The 22,348-nt window shown below is 45.6% G+C and overlaps 1 protein-coding gene across 5 annotated transcripts in view; it reads left to right on the top strand.

Annotated features, from left to right (window-relative positions):
- The window catches only part of LOC115159857 (F-BAR domain only protein 2), an 88,057-nt gene that overhangs the window by 26,928 nt on the left and 38,781 nt on the right, over nt 1–22,348 (top strand). For all 5 annotated transcript variants that reach the window (XM_029709921.1, XM_029709923.1, XM_029709925.1 and 2 more), the window contains exons 3-7: nt 10,310–10,384; nt 10,569–10,710; nt 11,514–11,666; nt 12,981–13,085; nt 15,436–15,534. In XM_029709921.1, coding sequence (XP_029565781.1) covers nt 10,310–10,384; nt 10,569–10,710; nt 11,514–11,666; nt 12,981–13,085; nt 15,436–15,534 — 574 coding nt within the window. The remainder of the gene's footprint in view (nt 1–10,309; nt 10,385–10,568; nt 10,711–11,513; nt 11,667–12,980; nt 13,086–15,435; nt 15,535–22,348) is intronic.

Raw genomic sequence — 22,348 nt, 5'->3', positions numbered from 1 at the left:
AAGCACATATACATGCCCGTCTGAAGTTTGCCAATGAACATCTGAATGATTCAGAGGACAACTGGGTGAAAGTGTTGTGGTCAGATGAGACCAAAATGGAGCTCTTTGGCATCAACTCAACTTGCTGTGTTTGGAGGAGGAGGAATGCTGCCTATGACCCCCAAGAACACCATCCCCACCGTCAAACATGGAGGTGGAAACATTATGCTTTGGGGGTGTTTTTCTGCTAAGGGGACAGGACAACTTCACCGCATCAAAGGGACGATGGACGGGGCCATGTACTGTCAAATCTTGGGTGAGAACCTCCTTCCCTCAGCCAGGGCATTGAAAATGGGTCGTGGATGGGTATTCCAGCATGACAATGACCCAAAACACACGGCCAAGGCAACAAAGGAGTGGCTCAAGAAGAAGCACATTAAGGTCCTGGAAGGTCCTGGAGTGGCCTAGCCAGTCTCCAGACCTTAATCCCATAGAAAATCTGTGTAGGGAGCTGAAGGTTCGAGTTGCCAAACGTCAGCCTCGAAACCTTAACCTCTACGGGCCACGGGGGCAGTATTGAGAATTTTGAAAAAAATATGTGGCAATTTTTAACTGCCTCCTACACCAACTCAGAAGCTAGGATATGCATATTATTTACACATTCGGATAGAAAACACTCTGAATTTTCTAAAACAGTTTGAATGGTGTCTGTAAGTATAACAAAACTCATATTGCAGGCAAAAACCTGTGAAAAATAGATTAAAAAAAATGAGAATTTTGTGACTGTACTATTTAGTGTCATTGTTTTAAAGATACCACAGTGAGAAAGGATTCAGTTCGCAACTCCTACTGCTTCCACTAGATGTCAACGATCTTTAGAAAGTTGTTGGAAGCATCTGTGATGAATACAGACCGAATAAGAAAGCTTACAAGTTGACACGTCATCACTTCATTTTTTGCGCCTGCGCATGAATCTGAGAAGAGTGCCTTTGTCATTATCGTTTATTCTAGACACTTGATAGGTTGTGTGAAAATATTACTGATGTTTACTGATGTTTCACGTTAAAAATGGACCAAAAGATTAATGATGAACAACGTTTGACATGTTTAAACAAACGTAAATAGATTATTTACTAGGTTTTCTTTAGCTTTTCGACGTGACTTTACACTGCCCACCTCATTTTGTGGGAGCCTACTGAACGCTAACTATTTGGACATAAATTATGAACTTTGTCAAAAGAAACCACATTTGTTCTGGACCTGGGATCTCTGGCAGCGCCTTCTGATGGAGATAATCAAAGGTAAGGGGATATTTAGAATGTTATTATCGATATTAGATGATGCTAATGCTAACGGTATAGCTTAGCTTAGCTTAGCATATAGCTTATTGTTGTTAGCATAGTACCCAGTTTATGCAAAATGTGATTTCCCAGTAAAGTTATTTTGAGATCTGGCCATTCGGTAGCAATTACGAGATGATAATATATTATTCTTTGAATGACAATATTATAATTTACCAATGTTTTCGAATAGTAATTCCGTGATTTGTAATGCTGGATTCACTGGGTGCATTCGAGCCGAAAAAAATTCTGAATTTCACCGCGACTGTAAATGCTGTTTTTGGATATAAATATGAACTTGATGGAACTAAAAATGCATGTATTGTATAACATAATGTCCTATGAGTGTCATCTGATGCAGATTGTCAAAGGTAAGTGCATAATTCTAGCTAGTTTTCTGTCTGTTGATGCCCTTCTTTGAATTGGCTAAACATTACACGCAGCTATTGTCAATGTACTCTCCTCACATAACCTAACTTTATGCATTCTCCGTAATGCCTCTGAAAATCGGACAGCGTGGTTAGATTTAGAAGATATATCTTTCAAATGGAGGAAAATAGTTGATTATTTGATTTTTTGAAATGATTACTCTTGCAGTTTTGAATTCCCCGCCATGGTCACATGACAATGAATCCCAATACCGGGATAAGATCGGGATAAGATCCTCAACAGGTTTTAATGACTTGGAGAAGATCTGCAATGAGGAGTGGGACAAAAATCCCTCCTGAGATATGTGCAAACCTGGTGGCCAACTACAAGAAACGTCTGACCTCTGTGATTGCCAACAAGGGTTTTGCCACCAAGTACTAAGTCATGTTTTGCAGAGGGGTCAAGTACTTATTTCCCTCATTATAATGCAAATCATTTTATAACATTTTTTACATGCGTTTTTCTGGATTTTTTTGTTGTTATTCTGTCTCGCACTGTTCAAATAAACCTAGTATTAAAATTTATAGACTGATCATTTCTTTGTAAGTGGGCAAACGTACAAAATCAGCAGGGGATCAAATACTTTTTTCCCCCGCTGTATGAGCATGTCAATCTGAGCTCATTATAATATTGTTCCCCGCCCCCCACTAATCCAAGCATGCAGCCTCACTGATGGTAACAGATGAGAGAGGGTTCATTTTCTAAAATTCTGAGGAATTTAATTGTGAAAAAATATTATGGGTGATGTTTTTGGTCACTCTGGGAAATAGGATTCACTTTAAGAAAACATGTCTTGTATGCTTTGGATAAAAGTGTCTGCTAATTGGCATATATTGGTTTATTACTTCGATTTAGTCTGGCTGTCTCTCAGTGCAGGTGTAGTTTTTGAGTCTCCTGTTCAATGGTTATGCAAATTTAAGTGATGGGGATTTTCCATTCAGAGCCTGACCCAAATCTAAATAGCTAACTTGAGATTTGCACACATTTCCCATTGACACTAATAGAGAATTTACACACAAAGGTTTCTCTAGCCAAAGCCTTTTTTCATTAATCACATCCTGAATTCCAACAGGAGACCTTGAGCAGACGAGGCCATAAAAATAGACCTCAATGAAGGACATCAAGGCGTGAGAGGAATTCTAAAGGAGGTATGATTAAGCTCCTTATTATGGCTGAGAGGCTACAGGTATGCAGTCCACAGCCAGAGTGTTTTACAGTCGATGGAGGGTTCAGGTGTGCAGGTGGCCTAAATCAGGCCTAAGCCTGAGAGAGTAGGCTACACCACATGCTCCTTCCACAGCTAATTCTCTCTGTTACGGGTAGAGGACTGGATTTCCTTAGGTTGGATTAATCAAACTGTTTACTCCTGGTTTAATAATTGCGCCGGAGGACATGGCTGCCGCTTTAAGATCCCATAACCAATTGTGCTATTGTGTATGTTTTTTTTTGTTGCGTTATTTGGAACTTATTTGTTATATAATGTTTCTCCCACTGTGTCTTATGACCAAAAATTGCTTCTTGATATCAGGGCAGCGATTACTCACCCGGTACTGGAGGAATTCTTCTTCTTCAATGAGTTGGACGGGAAGGATTTACTCCAGACACCCGACAAGGCCCTCATCCCCGTCATTCGCAGGAGGAAAAGACAGAGATATCGTGGACGAGGGTCCAGGTGCCTTGTAAGGATCCGTCGCCGAGTGGGTAATCTACTTTTACCATCGGTCCTATTAGCCAACGTACAATCATTCGATATTAAAATAGATGAACTACGAGCACGTATATCCTACCAACGGGACATTTGAAAACTGTATCTTATGTTTCTATGACTCGTGGCTGAACAACGACATGATTAACATACAGCTGGCTGGTTTTAAGATTTTTCGGCAGGATAGAACAGCGGCCTCTGGTAAGACAATGGGCGGTGGCATATGCATATTTGTAAACAGCTGGTGCACGAAATCGAAGGACGTCTCGAGGTATTTCTCGCCTGAGGTAGAGTATCACATGATAAGCTGTAGACCACACTATTTACGAAGAGAGTTTACAACTATATTTCTTGTACCACCGCAGACCGATGCTGGCACTAAGACCGCACTCAATGAGCTGTATATGGCCATAAGCGAACAGGAAAACGTTCATCCAGAGGCGGCACTCCAAGTGGCCAGGGACTTTAATGCAGGGAAACTCATCAGTTTTACCTAATTTCTATCAGCGTGTTAAATGTGCAACCAGAGGGAAAAACTCTAGACCACCTTTACTCCACACACAGAGACATGTACAAAGCTCTCCCTCGCCCTCCATTTGGCAAATCTGACCATAATTCTATCCTCCTGATTCCTGCTTACAAGCAAAAACTTGGAAGCACTAGTGACTCGGTCAATAAGAAAGCGGTAAGATGAAGCAGATGCTAAGCTATAGGACTGTTTTGCTAGCACAGACTGGAATATGTTCCGGGATTCTTCCGATGGCATTGAGGAGCACACCACATCCGTCACTGGCTTCATCAATAAGTGCATCGATGACGTTGTCCCCACAGTGACTGTACGTACATATCCCAACCAGAAGCCATGGATTGCAGGCAAAATTTGCACTGAGCTAAAGGGTAGAGCTGCCGCTTTCTTGGAGCGGGACTCTAACCCGGAAGCTTATAAGAAATCCCGCTATGCCCTCTGACGAACCATCAAACAGTTAAAGCGTCAATACAGCACTAAGATTGAAACCTACTACACCGGCTCCGATGCTCGTTGGATGTGGCAGGGCTTGCAAAATATTAGACTACAAAGGGAAGCACAGCCACGAGCTGCCCAGTGACATGAACCGACCAGACAAGCTAAATTACTTCTATGCTCACTTCGAGGCAAGTAACACTGAAACATGTATGAGAGCACCAGCTGTTCCGGAGGACTGTGTTCACGTTCTCTGTAGCCGATGTGAGTAAGACCTTTAAACAGGTCAACATTCACAAGGCCGCAGGGACAGACGGATTACCAGGACGTGTACTCCGAGCATTTGCTGACCAACTGGCAAGTGTCTTCACTGACGTTTTCAACCTTTCCCTGTCAAAGTCTGTAATACCAACATGTTTCAAGCAGACCACCATAGTCCCTGTGCCCAAGAACACGAAGGTAACCTGCCTAAATGACTACCGACCCGTAGCACTCACGTCTGTAGCCATGAAGTGCTTTGAAAGGCTGGTCATGGCTCACATCAATCCCATTATCCCAGAAACCCTAGACCCACTCCAATTTGCATACCGCCCCAACAGATCTACAGATGATGCAATCTCTATTGCACTCAACACTGCCCTTTCCCACCTGGACAAAAATAACACCTATGTGGGAATGCTATTCATTGACTACAGCTCAGTGTTCAACACCATAATGCCCTCAATGCTCATCACTAAGCTAAGGACACCTCCCTCTGCAACTGGATCCTGGACTTCCTGACGGGCCGCCCCCAGGTGGAAAGGCTAAGGAACAACACATCCACCACGCTGATCCTCAACACGGGGGCTCTTCAGGGGTGCATGCTCAGTCCCCTCCTCTACTCCCAGTTCACTCATGACTGCATGGTCAGGCACGACTCCAACACCATCATCAAGTTTGCCAATGACACAACAGTGGTAGGCCTGATCACCGACATTGATGAGACAGCCTATAGGGAGGAGGTCAGAGACCTGGTCATGTGGTGCCAGGACAACAACCTCTCCCTCAACGTGATCAAGACAAAGGAGATGATTGTGGACTACAGGAAAAGGAGGACTGAGCACGCCCCCATTCTCATCGACGGGGCTGTAGTGGACCAGGTTGAGAGCTTCAAGATCCTTGGTGTCCACATCACCAACAAACTATCATGGTCCAAACACACCAAGATAGTTGTGAAGAGGGCACGACAAAGCCTATTCCCCCTCAGGAGACTGAAAAGATTTGGCATGGGCCCTCAGATCCTCAAAAGGTTCTTCAGCTGCACCATTGAGAGCATCCAGACTGGTTGCATCACTGCCTGGTATGGCAACTGCTCGGCCTCCGATCGCAAGGCACTACAGAGGGTGGTGTGTACAGCCCAGTACATCATTGGGGCCAAGCTTCCTGCCATCCAGGACCTCTATATCAGGCTGTGTCAGAGGAAGGCCCTAAAAATGATCAGACTCCAGCCACCGTGGTCATAGACTGTTCTCTCTGCTACCGCACGGCAAACGTACCGTTGCGCCAAGTCGAGGTCCAAAGGGCTTCTTAACAGCTTCTACCCCCAAGCCATAAGACTCCTGAACAGCTAATCAAAAGGCTACCCAGACCTCTCTTTTACACTGCTGCTACTCTCTGTTTATAATCTATGCATAGTCACTTTAAATCTACCTACATGTACATATTACCGCAATTACCTCGACTAACCGGTGCTCCCGCACATTGACTCTGTACTGGTACCCCCTGTATAGAGCCTCGCTTGTTATTTTTCAGCTGCTGTTTAATTATTTTTTTCATCTTTTTTTTTTCTTCTATTTTCTACTTATCAATTTTTTTTAATTTTTTTTATTAACTTAAAGCAGTGTTGGTTAAGAGCTTGTATGTAAGCATTTCACTAAGTTCTACACCTGTTGTATTCGGGGCATTTGACAAATAAAATTTGATTTGGGTGATATGAAATACTGTACTTCGACCATCTCTTTCTCCATAGCCTTTCGTACTCACCTAAATATAATTCAAGTAATTGATTGACTACAACACAGGCTCCCTCCTGTAGCAAATAGGAAGTCTAACCCTAGTCTCACAATTCTTTAAGTGATTGATTGACTTGATAATGTCATTTGTTTACTAATGAAAAGTATCATGTAGGTACATTATATTTAGGTAAGTACGAAAGGCTATGGAGAAAGGAGATTAATATTGAAGTACAGTATTTTATATCACCCAGGAGTAAACAGTTTGATTAATCCAACCTAAGGAAATCCAGTCCTCTACCCGTAACAGAGAGAATTAGCTGTGGAAGGAGCATGTGGTGTAGCCTACTCTCTCAGGCTTAGGCCTGATTTAGGCCACCTGCACACCTGAACCCTCCATCGACTGTAAAACACTCTGGCTGTGGACTGCATACCTGTAGCCTCTCAGCCATAATAAGGAGCTTAATCATACCTCCTTTAGAATTCCTCTCACGCCTTGATGTCTTTCATTGTGTTTGAGGTCTATTTTTATAACCTCGTCTGCTCAAGGTCTCCTGTTGGAATTCAGGATGGGCTGGCCCACACAAAAATGTGCTCATCACTCAAACAGACACTGCATTTACCACACTATGTTTTGCCACAGACTGTAAATATTAGGCTACCACACAAACAGTAAAGTTTCCACAGCTTGCAGTTTGCTTTGACACTGTGGGTAAGGAAGCTCCTGTTAGCGGAGGCGTAGACTTCTCCTATACTGTATTTTTTCCAGTCTGTGGTGTAGATGGGTCACAGGTAGCTTACTAGCCTACATCTCAGGGTTAGGCCTGTATCGTTACTGTTCTGTGTAACTGAGACTCAACTTGCACACCTACCCATCAGTGGCGCAGCGGTCTAAGGCACTGCATCTCAGTGCTAGAGGCGTCAATACAGACCTGGTTCGATTCCAGGCTGTATCACAACAGGCCGTGATTGGGAGTCCCATAGGGCAGCGCACCATTGGCCCAGCGTCGTCCTGGTTAGGTTTGGCCGGGGTAGGCCGTCATTGTAATTAATAATTTGTTCTTAACTAACTTGCCTAGTTAAATAAATGTTCAATAAAAAAAACATAAATCCGAATCAGTGTTCCCATGGTTTTCTGTGTTCCTTTGAGGAAGTCTCTCATATCTCAGAAATGCTGCATTGTGGCTCCCTCTGGTGGCTAGAAACAGACCATGCATCTACAGTACTGTACCATGTGTAAAGTTTGATATAGGGCTACTATAACACACAGCCAATATTCGTCCTGCAGGCAGTTGTTCACTAGCATCTATATAAGTCAAATATAAATAGATTTGAGAGGCGTTTCGTCTGTAACATTGAATCTGTGAGTGTTTTGAGTGTGGAGCGGAGGGGTGCAGGCAGGTCTGTCTTAGTTAGGAGGGGAGAGCTGTCTTTGCCCAGAGTGTATTTACGCACTTGGAGTGCTTTTACTCTCTGGAGTTACGACATTGTGTGTGAATGAGTTCAGGGGAAGAAGCCTATTGGCCGAATGAGCCACGTCACCCGTTCATAAATGTGCATATACCAATGGGAATCCTTCTTTGACTTGAGTTGTGGTTTTGGGAACTGGGCGATGTAATTTTCCTGTGATGAGGGTGCCACAAATGATGATGGCAAAAAGGTTGACAAACCATGGTAACCTGCCATGGTAACCTGTCAAGAAGAACGTATACAAACCTTTGGTAGAGTTCCGCTGCATCTACACTGATATCAGTTAGTAAAGTGAGATGGAAGCCATGTGTACATGTAAGTTACACTGATATCAGTCAGTAAAGTGAGATGGAAGCCATGTGTACATGTAAGTTACACTGATATCAGTTAGTAAAGTGAGATGGAAGCCATGTGTACATGTAAGTTACACTGATATCAGTTAGTAAAGTGAGATGGAAGCCATGTGTACATGTAAGTTACACTGATATCAGTTAGTAAAGTGAGATGGAAGCCATGTGTACATGTAAGTTACACTGATATCAGTCAGTAAAGTGAGATGGAAGCCATGTGTACATGTAAGTTACACTGATATCAGTCAGTAAAGTGAGATGGAAGCCATGTGTACATGTAAGTTACACTGATATCAGTTAGTAAAGTGAGATGGAAGCCATGTGTACATGTAAGTTACACTGATATCAGTTAGTAAAGTGAGATGGAAGCCATGTGTACATGTAAGTTACACTGATATCAGTCAGTAAAGTGAGATGGAAGCCATGTGTACATGTAAGTTACACTGATATCAGTCAGTAAAGTGAGATGGAAGCCATGTGTACATGTAAGTTACACTGATATCAGTCAGTAAAGTGAGATGGAAGCCATGTGTACATGTAAGTTACACTGATATCAGTTAGTAAAGTGAGATGGAAGCCATGTGTACATGTAAGTTACACTGATATCAGTTAGTAAAGTGAGATGGAAGCCATGTGTACATGTAAGTTACACTGATATCAGTTAGTAAAGTGAGATGGAAGCCATGTGTACATGTAAGTTACACTGATATCAGTTAGTAAAGTGAGATGGAAGCCATGTGTACATGTAAGTTACACTGATATCAGTCAGTAAAGTGAGATGGAAGCCATGTGTACATGTAAGTTACACTGATATCAGTCAGTAAAGTGAGATGGAAGCCATGTGTACATGTAAGTTACACTGATATCAGTTAGTAAAGTGAGATGGAAGCCATGTGTACATGTAAGTTACACTGATATCAGTTAGTAAAGTGAGATGGAAGCCATGTGTACATGTAAGTTACACTGATATCAGTCAGTAAAGTGAGATGGAAGCCATGTGTACATGTAAGTTACACTGATATCAGTCAGTAAAGTGAGATGGAAGCCATGTGTACATGTAAGTTACACTGATATCAGTCAGTAAAGTGAGATGGAAGCCATGTGTACATGTAAGTTACACTGATATCAGTTAGTAAAGTGAGATGGAAGCCATGTGTACATGTAAGTTACACTGATATCAGTTAGTAAAGTGAGATGGAAGCCATGTGTACATGTAAGTTACACTGATATCAGTTAGTAAAGTGAGATGGAAGCCATGTGTACATGTAAGTTACACTGATATCAGTTAGTAAAGTGAGATGGAAGCCATGTGTACATGTAAGTTACACTGATATCAGTCAGTAAAGTGAGATGGAAGCCATGTGTACATGTAAGTTACACTGATATCAGTCAGTAAAGTGAGATCGTGTGTGCGCGCGCTTGTGCCTCCCTGTGAATGCGTGAGGGTGTGTGCCTGTTCCCTGGTTGTCCCTGCCTGACCCTCCTGTGGTGACCTGACTGCAGTGGGAGGCTAAGTAAATCACATATGCATTATTCCGGCCTCCACTAAAACAATGTTTAGTTTTTTAGTTCTGTCACTTCCATGCAGGAGAACGGGGCATGACGAGGGAGAGGAGGAGGAGGAGGGATGGGATGGGATGGGATGGGATGGGATGCTATCTCTTCTCTGTGCTTTGACATTACACTAAATGGGAGACCATGATGAACAGAGCTCTCCACTTAGATGAACCACACTTGGTTGGGCATTGCTTTGACTAATACTCAAACTGACTAACACTCAAACGTTTATGTTCCAAGTGTTTGTGAGTGTTCAGTGGGTGTGGAGTTGTCTTGTGCTTTGACTTACATGTATAATACTTGTTGTAATCACTCAACCGGTAGATGATTTCAGGGTTTTAGTGCTGTGTTGATGGATTTATTATGGTTGAACTGATTCACTAGAGGAAAGTTGGATCACAAATGGCCCTAGTCAAAAGTAGTGCGCTTTATAGAGAATAGGGTGTCATTTGGAACGCATGCTGAGTGAGGTTACTGATTCAGTAAAAATGATTTAGGTAATGACGTTCTGTGCTTTGACCCTCTAGGGCTACCATAGAAGAGGTCTATGCCAGGTCAATGACCAAACTTGCCAAGTCAGCTGGCAACTTCTCTCAGCTCGGGTAAGACACACACACACACACACACACACACACACACACACACACACACACACACACGCTCGTGTGTCAGGTGAAGAGATACGTTTGTGTCCCATATCAACCCTCCCTATTTAATGATAAGACCAGTCTTCACAGAATGAATGATCTACTGAACTCCAGTTAATAAAGTCTGTCTGTGCTGCAGGACGTTTGCCCCGGTGTGGGATGTGTTTAAGACGTCCACAGAGAAGCTGGCCAGCTGCCACCTGGAGCTGGTGCGGAAGCTACAGGAGCTTATCAAAGATGTGCAGAAGTATGTGGATGACCAGGCCAAGGCTCACAAAAAGGTGCGGGACGGAGAACCAAACACGACACCACACATCACATAGTTTCCTTATAACAAGCCCAGACCCACAAACAGCCCGGCAGGCAGAATCACACAACACGCCACTTTGTTCCTTAAGGCATTACATTTGAGTCATTTAGCAGACCCTCTTATCCAGAGCGGTTTACAGGAGAAATTAGGGTTAAGTGCCTTGCTCAATGGCACATCGACAGATTTTTCACCGTCAGCTCGGGGATTCGAACCAGTGTCATTTCGGTTACTGGCCAAACACTCTTAACCGCTAGGTTACCTGCTGCGTCAACTAGTCTGTCCTTGCTGGTGTGCTCTGCCTGTGTAGGCTGCTGCTGGTGAGAACCTATATTTACCCTCTGGAGATCAATAAAGTTGACTTCTTTCAGTCACTGCTATGGGGAAGTGATTCTACTGATGGATTCTGGAGAGAATGTGTGTGTTCTCTATCCTGCCTGGAAGAACCAGCGGAGCGTAACCTGCTATGACATGTATGTGTCAGCAGGTCTAACTAACCAAACAATGCCTGTGAATTAGCAGAGTTGGGTTTGAGCTTTCAGCATAACAAAAAATACTTTCACACAACACTGTCTCTCTTTCTCTCACACACACACACACACACACACACACACACACACACAGAGAATGTCAAGTTGCCGTTTTAGCTAAGCTACTTTCTACCATTATAATGATCTTTGCTTCCATTTAGTGGTTTCAATCATGGGCTTTTCATACAAGGACACTAAAATGAAAGTGTTTGTTTCGATGGTTGCTGTCTTCCTCTGTCCTACTCAGACCAAGGAGGAGGTAGCGTCCACACTGGAGTCAGTCCAGACCATCCAGACCACCGGTGTAGCCTTACAGAAGTCCAAGGAGAACTACAACGCCAAAACTGTGGAGCAGGAGAGACTCCGCAAGGAGGGAGCAACACAGAGAGATGTGGACAAGGTACTGTACACTAAACTACACTAGGAGAGAGCAACACAGAGAGATGTGGACAAGGTACTGTACACCACACTACACTACACTAGGAGAGAGCAACACAGAGATGTGGACAAGGTACTGTACACTAAACTACACTAGGAGAGAGCAACACAGAGAGATGTGGACAAGGTACTGTACACTAAACTACACTAGGAGAGAGCAACACAGAGAGATGTGGACAAGGTACTGTAAACTACACTAGGAGAGAGCAACACAGAGAGATGAGGACAAGGTACTGTACACTAAACTACACTACACTAGGAGAGAGCAACACAGAGAGATGTGGACAAGGTACTGTACACTAAACTACACTAGGAGAGAGCAACACAGATAGATGTGGACAAGGTACTGTACACTAAACTACACTAGGAGAGAGCAACACAGAGAGATGTGGACAAGGTACTGTACACTAAACTACACTAGGAGAGAGCAACACAGAGAGATGTGGACAAGGTACTGTACACTACACTAAACTACACTACACTAGGAGAGAGCAACACAGAGAGATGAGGACAAGGTACTGTACACTACACTAAACTACACTAGGAGAGAGCAACACAGAGAGATGTGGACAAGGTACTGTACACTAAACTACACTAGGAGAGAGCAACACAGAGAGATGTGGACAAGGTACTGTACACTACACTAAACAACACTAGGAGAGAGCAACACAGAGAGATGTGGACAAGGTACTGTACACTACACTAAACTACACTAGGAGAGAGCAACACAGAGATGTGGACAAGGTACTGTACACTAAACTACACTAGGAGAGAGCAACACAGAGAGATGTGGACAAGGTACTGTACACTAAACTACACTAGGAGAGAGCAACACAGAGAGATGAGGACAAGGTACTGTACACTAAACTACACTAGGAGAGAGCAACACAGAGAGATGTGGACAAGGTACTGTACACTACACTAAACTACACTACACTAGGAGAGAGCAACACAGAGAGATGAGGACAAGGTACTGTACACTACACTAAACTACACTAGGAGAGAGCAACACAGAGAGATGTGGACAAGGTACTGTACACTACACTAAACTACACTAGGAGAGAGCAACACAGAGAGATGTGGACAAGGTACTGTACACTACACTAAACTACACTAGGAGAGAGCAACACAGAGAGATGTGAGGTGGGAATCACATGGGTGTCTCTGCTCTGGTGAGATCTGGTGCTCCATAGAGGACTGTGTGACTGGGGCTGATGGTGACACGTGAAAACAGATGGTAATTTTCCTGTTGTCTGTCTGTCTCTGATCTCTGCAGGCTGGAGTGAAGGCCAAGAAAGCCACGGAAACCTACAAGGGCTTTGTGGAAAAATACGCCACAGCCAAGTCCGAGTTTGAACAGAAGATGGCTGAAACTGCACAGGTGTGGGTTTGTGTATTGGTATTCGATCCACTTTCTAGTACCACAGGACAATGTGTTTCTGTATTGGTATTCCATCCACTTTCTAGTACCACAGGACAATGTGTTTCTGTATTGGTATTCCATCCACTTTCTAGTACCACAGGACAATGTGTTTCTGTATTGGTATTCCATCCACTTTCTAGTACCACAGGACAATGTGTTTCTGTATTGGTATTCCATCCACTTTCTAGTACCACAGGACAATGTGTTTCTGTATTGGTATTCCATCCACTTTCTAGTACCACAGGACAATGTGTTTCTGTATTGGTATTCCATCCACTTTCTAGTACCACAGGACAATGTGTTTCTGTATTGGTATTCCATCCACTTTCTAGTACCACAGGACAATGTGTTTCTGTATTGGTATTCCATCCACTTTCTAGTACCACAGGACAATATGTTTCTGTATTGGTATTCCATCCACTTTCTAGTACCACAGGACAATGTGTTTCTGTATTGGTATTCCATCCACTTTCTAGTACCACAGGACAATGTGTTTCTGTATTGGTATTCCATCCACTTTCTAGTACCACAGGACAATGTGTTTCTGTATTGGTATTCCATCCACTTTCTAGTACCACAGGACAATATGTTTCTGTATTGGTATTCCATCCACTTTCTAGTACCACAGGACAATGTGTTTCTGTATTGGTATTCCATCCACTTTCTAGTACCACAGGACAATGTGTTTCTGTATTGGTATTCCATCCACTTTCTAGTACCACAGGACAATGTGTTTGTGTGGGTTTCTTGTTTTTGTGTGTGGTGTACTGTACTCTAGTTTTGTGTGCATGTTTTAAGACCCTTGCTCTTGTGTGTGTTCTGTGCTCGGCATCGTCTCAGCTTGTGTTATTTCCTCACCAACGGAATCATTGTGGAAAACTCTGATTGGAACCATCTGAACGACTGATTAGATAAACTCTAAATTCAAATCAGACAACAGAATTTGACCCTTCGTATCCTGCACTGCAGCGAGCCACGCGGACAAACTGGTTTGAGTTAGGGCAGCGTTTCTGTTTTCCCCCAGAGACAACAGCAGTCTATGGCTCCTCGCAAATTCAGCATATATGAACATGAGTTCTAAACATGGCACGGGTGCACACGTCTTCTGTGAAATCACTTGTGTGTGTTTCGAGTTTGTGTATAGGGCCTGACGGTTGGCCCGACCCTGACGGTTGGCCCGACCCTGACGGTTGGCCCGACCCTGACGGTTGGCCCGACCCTGACGCTTGGCCCGACCCTGACGCTTGGCCCGACCCTGACGCTTGGCCCGACGCTGACGCTTGGCCCGACGCTGACGCTTGGCCCGACGCTGACGCTTGGCCCGACGCTGACGCTTGGCCCGACGCTGACGCTTGGCCCGACCCTGACGCTTGGCCCGACCCTGACGCTTGGCCCGACGCTGACGGTTGGCCTGACGGTTGGCCTGACTAAACTGATGTGAATGTTGGGGTTTACGCAAGTGTGCTTGCCTGTGAATGTACTCTGTGTGTCTCATGTGTTTGAGTGTGTACACTAGCTGTGGTAGTGTTTGTTGGAGCAATCATGGATGTTTGTGTGTAAGAGAGTGCCTATATCCATGTTTATGAGCCTGCGAGTGTGTGTGTTTATGCAGTCAGGCACACTCCTTTTCCTCTCTATCCACGCTGTGATTTTCCAGCTTGTGATTATTTATAGTCCTTCTCCTCGGTTTACCCCAAACTCTCCCCAGCCAAGGCCAGCCCTGGATGGGAGTAAACGCCATCGTTTAGAGCCCAGACACACAGACACACAGACACAGACTGCTCCAGAGCCCAGAGATGAGCCATGCTGTGTATCTCATGGCTGGCCCACCCTGGATAATTAGCACCTTGTGCGCAGTGGGATCTGTGTGTTGGTGTGCCTTCGTTTCTAGACCACCCAAATAGAGACGACACACACAGGAAGGAAGTGGTTAGGGCACAAAGGAGAAGTGTTTCTCTTTTAGGGAAATGTATACATGTGTTTTTATCAATCCAAGACTGATCTTTCCGCCCAGTGTTTCTCCTACATCGGACACGGTGCACATGCTCTGTTGTACACATTGGACTCTCTGAAACCCTTACCCATGATAGAGCCCAGAGGTTTCCTGACCTGGCCTGACCAGAAACTCTTTGTCCTGGTTCAATAGATGACAGCTTATGTCCAGAGTTGTTCCTGATAAGGTCAGGGAAAACTCCAGGTCCTAAGTCTTCTACTGGCATATTTGTTTTGCTCTGGTTTAGGGTCTCCTCAGGGGAAATGGATAATGTGCTGCATATGTACTCCTGTATGTTTTCTCTCTGTGTTCCAGAAATTTCAGGACATCGAGGAGAGCCACATCGTCCATATGAAGGATATAATTAAATCATACACACAGTCTGTTGACGAGACACACGTTCAGATCGGAGAGGTGAGTCGGCACACACACACTGCACGAATGCAGACGTGCGCGCACACACATTCCTGTGGGTGGGGTGGGGCGTGTGTCCTGTCCCAGTGCTCAGTGGGTTCACTGGGTGTCAGATGAATTAGTGTAGTCTTTGATCACTCTAATAGTTTCACTGAGAACCAGGAAGCCTTCCATTCAGCCGTTTATAGCAACCCATTAAAAACTGATCAAAACTCCCTCTCGACCAATCGAAAACACCTTCAATATACAATCAGAGGCACAGCATGCCAACTGACTAGGCATCTCGCTCTGTGTGGATATGTTACTGGACTTTACTGTGTTCTACTGTACATAACTCACTGATCATTACAATGTTCATCTTTTCACTTCCATCATTATATTATCACCATTTTTATATATAGATATTGTTCTCTCAGATATTGTTCTGTTACAAATATTCTAGATGTTTTACTACATGACGGAATAGACAACTAAAAAGAAACTCTGCTCCACTGTGTGGTGTTGCTGCTGCAGTCCCAGAAGTGTCCACAGGGGGAGCCACAGCCCCACTCTCTGCTCTAAAGCTCCAGTGTTACCATGCATCTGAACAGGAGAAAGACATCGCTGCCTGTCTCTGTCTCAAAGGGTACCCTATTTCCTATAATATGCCTTGGTTTTGACCAGGACCCATAGGGCTCACCTATAGGGAATAGGGTTCCATTTGGGACGCAGCCTGTGGTTTAGTGTTAGCCTGGCTGAGCTTCAGTAAAATAGAGCCTAAAGGTGGGTGAGTGCTCTCCCAAACAGCTGGCAAAGTACGCGCAGGAAGCCCAAGTAATGATGAATACCCTTTAAACCAGGCTGTGTGAGAAAGTACGCGCAGGAAGCCCAAGTAATGATGAATACCCTTTAAACCAGGCTGTGTGAGAAAGTGAGCACCATTGCCAAGTAGTAGGGAGGGAGGGGGATACTGCTTCATCAGTTAGACCACAGACACACAAACTCAGCCCAGACATGCAAACACACACACAGTACACTTAATGTACCAGCACTATGGACTAACAAATATACACACTGTCAATATACTGTACGCACTCCGACATTGCACTGTACACACACGGTCACTTAAAATAATCCATATTGTCCAAACACATCAACACACTTAAATCTGTCTATCCACATCAAATTGTATTTGTCACATGCACCGAATACAACAGGTGTAGACCTTACAGTGAAATGCTTACTTACAAGCCCTTAACTAACAATGCCGTTTTAAGAAAATTGCCCCCCCCGCAAAAAAAGTAAGAGATAAGAATAACAACTCATTAAAGAGCAGCAGTAAATAACAATAGCGAGACTATATACAGGGGGTACCGGTACAGAGTCAATGTGCGGGGGCACCGGTGTCAAGGTAATATGTACATATAGGTAGAATTATCAAAGTGACTACGCATGGATGATAACAGAGAGTAGCAGCAGTATAGATTGGGGGTGGCAATGCAAATAGTCTGGGTAGCCATTTGATTAGCTGTTCAGGAGTCTTGTGACTTGGGCGTAGAAGCTGTTTAGAAGCCTCTTGGATCTAGATTTGGCACTCTGTTACTGCTTACCGTGCGGTAGCAGAGAGAACAGTCTGACTAGGGTGGCTGGAGTCTTTGACCATTTTTAGGGCCTTCCTCTGACACCGCCTGGTATAGAGGTCCTGAATGGCAGGAAGCTTGGATCCAGTGATGTACTGGGCCGTACGCACTACCCTCTGTAATGCCTTGCGGTCAGAGGCCGAGCAATTCCCCTACCAGGCAGTGATGCAACCCTTCAGGATGCTCTCGATGGTGCAGCTGTAGAACCTTTTGATGATCTGAGGATTCATGCCAAATCTTTTCAGTCTCCTGAGGAGGAATAGGCTTTGTCGTGCCCTCTTCACAACTGTGTTGGTGTGCTTGGACCATGTTAGTTTGTTGGTGATGTAAACGCCAAGGAACTTGACGCTCTCAACCTGTTCCACTACAGCCTCGTCGATGAGAATGGGGGCGTGCTCGGTCCTCCTTTTCCTGTAGTCCACAATCATCTCCTTTGTCTTGATCACATTGAGGGAGAGGTTGTTGTCCTTGCACCATACGGTCAGGTCTCTGACCTCCAACCTATAGGCTGTTTCACCTCTGAGTGGCCCCAGTGTTGAGGATCAGCGTGGCGGATGTGTTGTTACCTACCCTTACCACCTAAAGTGTTTAGTCCCAGGGTCCTTAGTGATGAGCTTTGAGGGCACTATGGTGTTGAGCACTGAGCTGAAGTCAGTGAATAGCATTCTCACATAGGTGTTCCTTTTGTCCAGGTGGGAAAGGGCAGTGTTGCGTGCAATAGAGATTGCATCATCTGTAGATCTGTTGGGGCGGTATGCAAATTGGAGTGGGTCTAGGGTTTCTGGGAATATGGGGTTGATGTGAGCCATGACAAGCCTTTCAAAGCATTTCATGGCTACAGACGTGAGTGCTTCGGGTCGGTAGTCATTTAGGCAGGTTACCTTGGCGTTCTTGGGCACAGGGACTATGGTGGTCTGCTTGAAGCATGTTGGTATTTCAGACTTTGACAGGGAAAGGTTGAAAATGTCAGTGAAGATACTTGCCAGTTGGTCAGCGCATGCTCGGAGTACACGTCCTGGTAATCTGTCTTGTGAATGTTGACCTATTTAAAGATCTTACTCACATCGGCTGCGGAGAGCATGATCCAACGGTCATCCGGAACTGCTGATGCTCTCATGCATGTTTCAGTTTTACTTGCCTCAACGCCAGCATAGAAGTAATTTAGCTCGTCTGGTAGGCTCATGTCACTGGGCAGCTCGCGGCTGTGCTTCCCTTTGTAGTCTGTAATAGTTTGCAAGCCCTGCCACATCCGACGAGCGTCGGAACCGGTGTAGTACGATTCAATCTTAGTCCTGTATTGACACTTTGCCTGTTTGATGTTTCATTGGAGGACATAGCGGGATTTCTTATAAGCTTCTGGGTTAGAGCCCCGCTCCTTGAAAGTGGCAGCTCTACCCTTTAGCTCAGTGCGAATGTTGCCTGTAATCCATGGCTTCTGGTTGGGGTATGTACCTACAGTCACTGTGGGGACGACGTCCTTGATGCACTTATTGATAAAGCCAGTGACTGATGTGGTGTACTCCTCAATGCCATCGTAAGAATCCCGTAATATATTCCAGTCTGTTCTAGCAAAACAGTCCTGTAGTTTAGCTTCTGCTTCATTTTACCGCTTTTTTATAGACCGAGTTTCTGGTGCTTCCTGCTTTAATTTTCGCTTGTAAGCATTTTTTCATTTACGTCATTTAGCAGACGCTCTTATCCAGAGCGACTTACAAATTGCAGGAATCAGGAGGATAGAATTATGGTCAGGTTTGCCAAATGGATGGCGGGGAAGAGCTTTGTATGCATCTCTGTGTGTGGAGTAAAGGTAGTCTAGAATTATTTTCCCTCTGGTTGCTCATTTAACATGCTGATAGAAATGAGGTAAAACTGATTTCAGTTTCCCTGCATTAAAGTCCCCAGCCACTAGGAATTCCGCCTCTGGATGAGCATTTTCCTGTTTGCTTATGGCAGAATACAGCTCATTAGGTGTGGTTTTAGTGCCAGCCTCAGTCTGTGGTAGTATGTAGACAGCTATGGAAAATACAGATGAAAACTCTAGGTAGATAGTGTGGTCTACAGCTTATCATGAGATACTCTACCACATGCGAGCAAAACCGTCAAACTGTCTATTCAAACACACACACACTCGCTCACATTCACATTCACACACACACACTCGCTCACATTCACACACACACACTCGCTCACATTCTCACACACACACACACACACACACACACACACACACACACACACACACACACACACACATATACATACATACATACATACATTATCCGGCCAGGCAAACACACCGTCTCCCAACATGCGCACATAGCCCCAGATTGGCTATTGGGCATTGAAGTGTAGTTTTATGTAAACCTGGGGCAGGGGATGGGACTGGGTTTAGGTCTGTGAAAAATCACTGTGGATTGGAGGGGGGGGCGGTTGTGTGTCTGTCTGAAATCACTGTGGGTTGGAGGGGGGGGCGGTTGTGTGTCTGTCTGAAATCACTGTGGGTTGGAGGGGGGGGGGGGTTGTGTGTCTGTCTGAAATCACTGTGGGTTGGAGGGGGGGGGGGGTTGTGTGTCTGTCTGAAATCACTGTGGGTTGGAGGGGGGGGGGGGTTGTGTGTCTGTCTGAAATCACTGTGGGTTGGAGGGGGGGCGGTTGTGTGTCTGTCTGTCAAATCACTGTGGGTTGGAGGAGGGGCGGTTGTGTGTGTGTCTGTCTGTCAAATCACTGTGGGTTGGAGGAGGGGCGGTTGTGTGTCTGTCTGAAATCACTGTGGGTTGGAGGAGGGGCGGTTGTGTGTCTGTCTGAAATCACTGTGGGTTGGAGGGGGGGGGGGGTTGTGTGTCTGTCTGAAATCACTGTGGGTTGGAGGGGGGGGGGGTTGTGTGTCTGTCTGAAATCACTGTGGGTTGGAGGGGGGGCGGTTGTGTGTCTGTCTGAAATCACTGTGGGTTGGAGGGGGGGCGGTTGTGTGTCTGTCTGAAATCACTGTGGGTTGGAGGGGGGGGGGTTGTGTGTCTGTCTGAAATCACTGTGGGTTGGAGGGGGGGGGGTTGTGTGTCTGTCTGAAATCACTGTGGGTTGGAGGGGGGGCGGTTGTGTGTCTGTCTGAAATCACTGTGGGTTGGAGGGGGGCGGTTGTGTGTCTGTCTGAAATCACTGCGGGTTGGAGGGGGGGCGGTTGTGTGTCTATCTGGGTGTGTGTGAGACACGCAGGCAGGTGATGACATCACAGCACGTTCCCTCACGGCAGCAGGATACAGCTGGCTGGCTGGCTGGCTGGCTGGCTGGCTGCAGCACCTGACAGATTGCGTGTGCTGGAGTGAGCATTCTACCTTGCCACGGCAACCCACGCCCAACCCCCATCCCCCCGCAAGGCAGGGGGGGCTAATGCACCTTGCCTTGCTGGAGGGGTCGGGGGGGTGCGGCCACAGTGAGGGTTTTTATGATAGTGAGTGGACATACGCTGTTGTGTTTACAGTATCACGCACATCTGAATCGTTTGGCGAGATGGCACAGCCAGTCAGTCCCTGTTTGTCATCTATCTGGTCCCTCTCCCCCGACAGACACACACTCTGACACACACGCCACTAACATCCAAAGTAAACAAACAAACACAATCCTTCCCTTGATAGCACCCAGAGGGCATCAGGAGACTGCTCTGTCCACAACAATAAAACCATACCATTATGTAAGCCAGTCTCCACAGGCCTTAGACACATTGTACAGTGAATAGTTTTAAACAAGAGAGAATTAACTGCTGGGTAGTCCAGTCCTTTAGAGGGAGTATTGTAGTCCAGTCCTTTAGAGGGAGTATTGTAGTCCAGTCCTTTAGAGGGAGTATTGTAGTACAGTCCTTTAGAGGGAGTATTGGAGTACAGTAGTCCAGTCCTTTAGAGGGAGTATTGGAGTACATTAGTCCAGTCCTTTAGAGGGAGTATTGTAGTCCAGTCCTTTAGAGGGAGTATTGTAGTCCAGTCCTTTAGAGGGAGTATTGTAGTACAGTCCTTTAGAGGGAGTATTGTAGTACAGTCCTTTAGAGGGAGTATTGTAGTGTAGTACAGTCCTTTAGAGGGAGTATTGTAGTCCAGTCCTTCAGAGGGAGTATTGGAGTACAGTAGTCCAGTCTTTTAGAGGGAGTACAGTAGTCCAGTCCTTTAGAGGGAGTATTGGAGTACAGTAGTCCAGTCTTTTAGAGGGAGTACAGTAGTCCAGTCCTTTAGAGGGAGTACAGTAGTCCAGTCCTTTAGAGGGAGTATTGGAGTACAGTAGTCCAGTCCTTTAGGGGCTCCCGAGTGGCGCAGTGGTCTAAGGCACTGCATCTCAGTGCTGGAGGCGTCACTACAGACCCTGGTTTGATTCCAGGCTGTATCACAACCGGCTGTGATTGGGAGTCCCATAGGGCGGCGCACAATTGGCCCAGCATCGTCCGGGTTTGGCCGGGGTAGGCCGTCATTGTAAATATTAATTTGTTCTTAACTGACTTTCTCAGTTAAATAACATTTCTAGAGGGAGTATACAGTGAAAAGCACAAAGCCATATTGCATTTGTCAATCCTCCTGAGTATTCCAAAAACGAGGCACCCAGAGAGCAGTCCCCAAGGACATGAGCTGTCACTCTCACAAGCTAACACACACACACACACACACACACACACACACACACTGCCCCATGTTTTAATCACAGAAGTACCTCCCAGTGGTTCTACCACATTGTGAGCCCTCAATGGACTCAATGACTGTCCAGCAGCCCACAGCCAGCCCACAGCCAGCCCACAGCCAGCCCACAGCCAGCCCACAGCCAGCCCACAGCCAGCCCACAGCCAGCCCACAGCCAGCCCACAGCCAGCCCACAGCCAGCCCACAGCCAGCCCACAGCCAGCCCACAGCCAGCCCACAGCCAGCCCACAGCCAGCCCACAGCCAGCCCACAGCCCCAGAGAGAAGGGAGAGGGCCCTAGGAACACCAGTTAGTGTGTCTGATTCCAAGTGTCTGCCATCAGTTCTTCATTGTAGGCTAATCCGTTCTGATGCCTCACTGTACTGATGCCAGACCTGGGCCAAATACGTCAAGATGCTTGAGCTGCGCTTGATTTACAGCAGTTTGCTCTGTACAATGGAACCAATGGAATCGTCCCAAAAGTGCAACTCCAAGTTAAACGAAGCGCACCTCATGACCCTGTGTGTTTGTTGTTGTCCC

Source organism: Salmo trutta, chromosome 23 (genome assembly GCF_901001165.1).
Source record: "Salmo trutta chromosome 23, fSalTru1.1, whole genome shotgun sequence".
Lineage (NCBI taxonomy): Eukaryota > Metazoa > Chordata > Actinopteri > Salmoniformes > Salmonidae > Salmo > Salmo trutta.
The sequence above is the reverse complement of the archived record's forward strand: the minus strand, read 5'-3'. Positions and strand labels throughout refer to the sequence as shown.